This window comes from Meriones unguiculatus, chromosome 6 (assembly GCF_030254825.1).
Source record: "Meriones unguiculatus strain TT.TT164.6M chromosome 6, Bangor_MerUng_6.1, whole genome shotgun sequence".
Classification (NCBI taxonomy): Eukaryota; Metazoa; Chordata; class Mammalia; order Rodentia; family Muridae; genus Meriones; species Meriones unguiculatus.
In genome coordinates, this window is record NC_083354.1 from 117,734,075 (window position 1) to 117,740,474 (window position 6,400).

Genomic DNA, 6,400 nt, shown 5'->3' on the forward strand with positions numbered 1-6,400 from the left:
AAGGTGATGGTACGTATCATTTCTTCCTGTAGTATTTGCTAAGTGTTCCTGTTATTGAGGTTATAGCCTGAACATTGTCTTCTCACAGAAACATTCTAGAGCCATGGTTCTCAACCTTCCTAATGCTGCAACCCTTTAATAGAGTTCCTCATGTTGAGGTGACTTGCAACCATAACATTATTTTCATTGCTACTTCCTAACTGCAATTTTGTTACTGTTATGAGTCATAATGTAAATATCTGATATCAAGAATATCTGATATGCTACCCCTGTGGAAGGGTTGTTTGACCCCTGAAAGGGATCACGACCCACAGATTGAGAACTGCTTATCTAAAATGATCCCTCCCCATTCATTTCCGCTTAGGACTGAGCAAATCATTGCTTTTGCTCTTATTTGTGTTTATTGTCTATCATACCCTGCTAGGAGCTATGTACCACAAGGTCAGATAATGCCTACTTTATTTCTTGCTCTTTCTTCTCTATGCCTTGAACAATGTCTGGCATATAACAGACTCAAACTTTGGATAACCAACTGACTTAGTGATTGATAACTGAGCACATTTGGGCTGCATATGTGGCCAATGGCAGATCATGTGCTTGGTGTAGAAGAGGCCCTGGGATTGACTCCTGGCATGCAACTTCAAACTGAGTGATAGCAACAACAATGTCCTGGGAGTTCTAAGACACAGTAGATCCACGTGGGCTAGTGATGATGTCCTGAGGATTAAGACGTGGCATATTGGAGCTAAAACTTTGTGTAGGGCCTGCTGGTGGCTTGAGAAGGTAGACATGGTGTATATCATAGCCCAGGGCCATGGGAGGAAGGAAGATGCTGACTGGGAAAGCCTGCAGCTTGGGAGCTATTGCCAAATGAACCCATCCAAGCAGTGAAGGTAAGTGAGGACTGACCCACATAGTATAGGAACAGTTGCATGATGAAGAGTGTTTGAAAACTACACAGAGAAGTTCAGTGTTCCCACACAAAATTTAGCATACGTTTCTGCATGTTTGCGTGCAAAATAAAATTATGCTTAATATAGAAGGAATTATGCTACAATTACACCATAACTATATTCTAAAGAATCTTCATATTAATGTAGAAATGGTTTTCTTAGTAGCTTATGCTGAAGTGTGGTATTTTTATTTCATCGACTAAATCTCCTGGTGATCATATATGTATGATGTGTATAAAATAATTTTCCTCTGTAAGTAACAGAGTGTTTTTGTTTCAGTTGCTCACATTCAGGCTGCAGCATTACAAACTTCTATTGCTAAAGAAAATCTTAGTGCTCAGTCTGCTTGATGTTATTTCACAAAGGCCTTTAACATTCCTGATGTTGACAGTCCCTGAAAGAAATAGTAGTTTTTCCACTAAGTTTGACCCAGAATAATTTTCACAGAGATATCTATAAAATCACAAGAAAAAATCAACAAGCAACCACAAAAATGTACAAACTCTTTTACCGTTTTCCATATGGCAGATGCAGTGGATTAACTGCTGAGGGTACTTTTTATGCCAAGGTCATCTTACCTTCCTTTGATTAGCAGTGAACTTGCCTGACGGTGTTGAAGAAAATGCTCACTGGAGGCTAGAATTCCTCATTGTGCATGCTTCCTGTGAAACTTGCAACTGGCTCATTTAGCTTGATTTCTTCAACTGTGAAGTGGATTCAACAAATAGCACCCTCAAAAACAAATGCAAACTTGCTGAAATAAGCCTTATGCTAATTATGGTCTTCTCTGACAGGAGCTTTCCTATCTTTTCACTTCTATCAACCCTAAGAGATGCTATTTCATAAAAGCCCATCAGATTTGATTAAGTCGACACTTTTTGTCCAAAATATCCTCAATCTCACGACATGAAGAATCAGAAACAGGGCAAAACTCTGAACATAGAAACTCTACAGCAGGTCTCTTGATGAGAGATTTCAAAAGAGCTGGTAAGCGTCCTGGCTCAGCTCCACTTGTTGAGAGCTGGCCGCTGAAGGAAAGGCAGGCAGAAGGGCTAAGAGAACCCATGTACTAGTTTCTTGAGCTTGAGAGCCAAGATCCGTGTCTCATCACTGCCTGTGCGAAACTTTCCTGTAATGAGATTTACCATTTGCTTTTTCCTTTTCAAGCCAGCATCTCCGAACAGCAACCACAGAGCAACAAGCAAGAGGAAATTGGCAGTGGTGGGATGCACTATGCATTCTGGGAGATAAGGTGGTCCAGGGTGATGCACTCAAGCTGGGCCAATCAGAAGGAAAGAACACAGCAAGTACTGCCCTGGGTCCAAAGAAAGAGCTGGGCGCCGGAGAGCAGAGAGGAGGGGGTAGCTAACGTGTCACACATAGCTGAGACCACACTCGCGTGAAGGTCGGTGGTGTGCTCAGAAGTGTAAAAGAATACCCGGCATTTAGGAATCCGCAGGCTGGTATGTAAGGGAAAGGCATGTTTGCAATGAAGAAACATCTTGAACTTCAATGCTGCACATGGGAGGGTTAGGGTTGGGGACCCCTGCTCAGGACTCAATTAGTAATGGTCTTCCAAAATGAAAAAAATAAAATAAAAAGAAATTGGGGGTACAGGGTCAAGAACAAAAACCAAGGTGTTTTGGAAGAAGAGCAGAGGGGTGCACAATAATAACCATTAAACGAAATGGGCCTGACTTGCTGTAGGTACAGACAGTGCCTCCGAAACCGGAATGTGCCTCGTAAGTCCCACACAAGCCAGAGGCAAGAGACCCATGCATGCAGAGACACCTGGGTAGACTTTTGGCTAATTTCAGTGGTTTTCTCCCGCTTGAGAGGCAGATTTGCCAAACTATACGAATAATTTCTGTGCACAGTCCAGCCCAGTTTCCATGAGCTTGTGTTGTGTAAGGCATGTCCGTGAGCTGTGGACTTAGCTTTGCATGGTGTTATCCTGAGTAATGGAGGCCTGCTCGTTCTACCTTGGCAGGCACTCTGACCTGTGCAAGAGGGCCACAAACACTTAACCTCATGTGCTGGTCGGGAGGGTGAAGCTATCCATGTGTCCAGAGATCAATAAGTCACATATCTGGGGGGTGAGGGGGACAGGAGAGAAACTTCATGGGTTTAATTGGAAAAACTCATCAGATTCATGGTGTAAAAAATTGCACATTTTCTAATGTCACCTTTGTCTCAATACTGACTTCTCATGGGTTATGAAGTGCCCATACTGTATCTCTAAAATTGGACTCCCTTCAAAGAACCAGGGATCTGGAAGAAAAGTTGATTCCACACATAATTGGCCTGGAATAGAATTTTCTTGCCTGGATCGAAACTTAACTTAAAACACATCAACGGCACTGCTGAGTATGTCGGTCAGTGACAGCTTGCTTTCCTAGAGTGCGGAGGGTCCTGGGTTTGATTTCTAATACAACAGAGGAAATAGAATGGAAAACTAATTGTATGGGTTGGTTTTTATTGTGAATGTGACACAATTTAGTATCTTCTAGAAAGACATCTTAGTGAGGCATTGTTTAGATCAGGCATGACTAGATGGGCATGACTGTGAGTGGTTCTCTTGATTGAGGTGTGAAGATACCCCCCCACACACACACATACACACACGCTGAGGGTAGCACCATTCCCTAGGCCTGAAATGTATGAGTGTAGAAACCAAGCTGAACACTGGAAGTGTGAATGAATGAATCTATTGCTCTCTGCTCTAACTATGGGTGTAAAGTGACTATTCTCTCAATCTCTGGGCATTGTGACTTCCCTGCTATGTCAGACTGTAACCTGAAATTATGAGCTCAAATAACTTTCTCTCTTAAGTGGTAAGGGTATTTTATGACAGCAACAGAAAATGAAGCTACAACAGTGAAGGGTACCGTTCTAGGACAGAAACACAAGTGTAAAGGGGCTTCCATTGGCAAGCAGCAAGTACCATCATTTTAATAGTGATAATAATTACAGCTGTTAATTGAAAAAATGGAGACTGTGAAAGGCCATGAATTAATAATCATATTCAAAAAAGAAAAGTGAATATAAAATGTACAAAATATAGATGTAAAGACGGATGTATACAACGGTACATGTTTAATTATTTATTGATTTTAATAAATAAAGGAATGTTAATAAATGAAATTCCTGTAAAGCCCTGTACCATTTGAAATTTTAATAAATTCACTTCCATAAAAGATGTAAACAATCTGCGAAATGCTGCTGAAGACATTTACCCAAAGAGCAGCATGTGTCTCTGCAGAAATCTTGTTCTCAGCAATCCATTACGACTTTGGATAATGATACCAAAGTCATTAAGCATAGTATAGTATATAATACCTGCTGCATAAAAAAAATTTTAAAAAGACGAATCATTAACAGTTTTGTTTAGAGAGTACATTTCATCTTTTCTACATGATGAAAATTGTTAATATTCTCCATAGATGCAAATGTATTAACTAGGATTCCTATTACACATTCTAACTTTCTTTAAGTATCTGTACACAAGTCCCAACATATACTGGTTTTTATCTTTGTGGGAAGGGAGGGAATAAGCATTGAAATGTGGGTCCAAGAAAGGAAATTATATAAGATTGGGAAGACATTCCTGCCTCAGTTTCATGGCCGCTCACACAGCTTACCCAGAGCTCCAAATGGCAAGTCAGCCGAGTGGCTCGGGAAGGGCTGGCCATAAACCAGTTCTCATCTCCTGGACAAAGCTCCCGATCACAACAAAATGCTAATAAGCATCTTTCAAAAACCTAAAGTTTTACCAATTATTATTGTGTGTGTGTGTGTGCAAACAAAAACTACACAATTAATGTAGTACTGTATTATTTTTTGATAACACTATAATGTCAAAATCCTGTTAAACATTTATATCTGCTCAAAAAATTAATATTTCTTCACAACAAAAGATTTCAAAATTCTTTCTTCTAGCTTTTTTTTTTTTCTTTAAAGGAGTTCTGGTAAAGTTTTACTAAAGGAAAACTTTCCTGGTTCACTTTTCACCAGTCTGTTCCGGCATGCTTCTAGTAATATCAGAATCCCCTGGGCCAATGCTAGCCAGTGTGCACACTCTGCAGTGTTTTCCACACGCTGTGCCCAAGTCAATATTATCGCCGCTGTAGCGATGGACGCCAGTTTTAGCCAACATGGCATAGTATTCTACTTCAGATTTCCTCAGAGCTGGGCAGTTATTGGCGAGAACAACCAATTTCGCTTTGCCTTGTCTGATCATCTTCAGAGTCTGTTTGTACCCCAGAATATTCTTTCCACTTTTCATAACAAGCTGGAGCCTAGAGTTGATCGACTCCAGAGACTTTTTCGTCTTCTTTACGGCCACCATCTTCCTGCCTTAGGTGTGGGACAATCTCCAACAAGATGACTGGGGAATGAGAAAGGAAAGAACTCCCACAATGCCTCTCCTAGCTTTTTGACATACACACGTCGATGTTATGAATGGTCTCCCTTCTGCACACAGCCCACTGGAGTTGTTTGCTTCTCGCTATCTAACTGGAACTTGGTCCTCACAGATCAACCCTGCTGCCTGCCCACCTCTGGTAATCACCTCCTACCTTCACTTCCTTGAGCTTTGCCTTTTCAGACTCCATGTGAGTGAAGTCACATGACACTGCTTCCTCTGACTGCTTTATTTCACTAAGCACAATGATCTTGAACTCAATTTTTTGTTTTAAAATTATGTATTTACAGTCATAAGAATAGCACAGATGGTCCCATATAACTTTCACTCAGTGACCCTACCCTGGTTTCACATCCTATTGTTAGAGTGCAGTGTGAAAACCAAGAATACCCTTTTGCAGGAGAAACAGGACTCCTGTTTGATTTCAGAAGGAAACCTGGGGATTTTGGGAGTCACTATGCCTGCACACTAAGTAAATAAATAATGCATTCATATATAAGTACCATGTAATCATTAAGCCAGAAAAGTTTCTTTTTCCAGTTTTCTCACAAGAAAACTGTCAATGAGGGATGTACAGCAAGGCCCCAGGAGAAGGCACCCCCAAGACAAAGAACATATTCCTTACTTTGCATATTTCTATGATGGAATATGCCAAGATTTTTTCTCCCAGGAAATGATATAGGGAGGGAGAAAAACAAACATTTTCTGTTTTTGTGCCGTGTATACTGTAATTGCCTGTGTTTGACAAAGTTGGCTGTTTTTGTGGCTTTTTTTTTTAGTGGACTCGCAAGTTTTCCTGAAAATTATACCTAAGGATTCCAGTTTTTCTAAATTATTCCAATTCAAATGTTCAGTCAGCACACACATATTTTTCTTCTTACAGGAGCTAGCATAGTTTATGGATGGGTAGTAAATGCATAAAATGAGTGTTGCTTTCTGATAAAGAAATGTCATGTTAAATATCAACTTCCACGATGTTTGTATTTCTGTAATCACAAAACTATCAGTTTTTAAAAAGATGTGT

At 40.4% G+C, this 6,400-nt stretch overlaps 1 protein-coding gene across 1 annotated transcript; it reads right to left on the reverse strand.

Moving 5' to 3' along the window:
• Positions 1–4,933: 4,933 nt before the first annotated feature.
• LOC132654560 (large ribosomal subunit protein eL30-like) lies at positions 4,934–5,329 on the reverse strand. Its single transcript, XM_060384612.1, has one exon. The coding sequence runs from the start codon at positions 5,299–5,301 to the stop codon at positions 4,954–4,956; it is 348 nt and encodes a 115-aa protein (XP_060240595.1). The 5' UTR covers positions 5,302–5,329; the 3' UTR covers positions 4,934–4,953.
• Between the last annotated feature and the right edge of the window lie 1,071 nt (positions 5,330–6,400).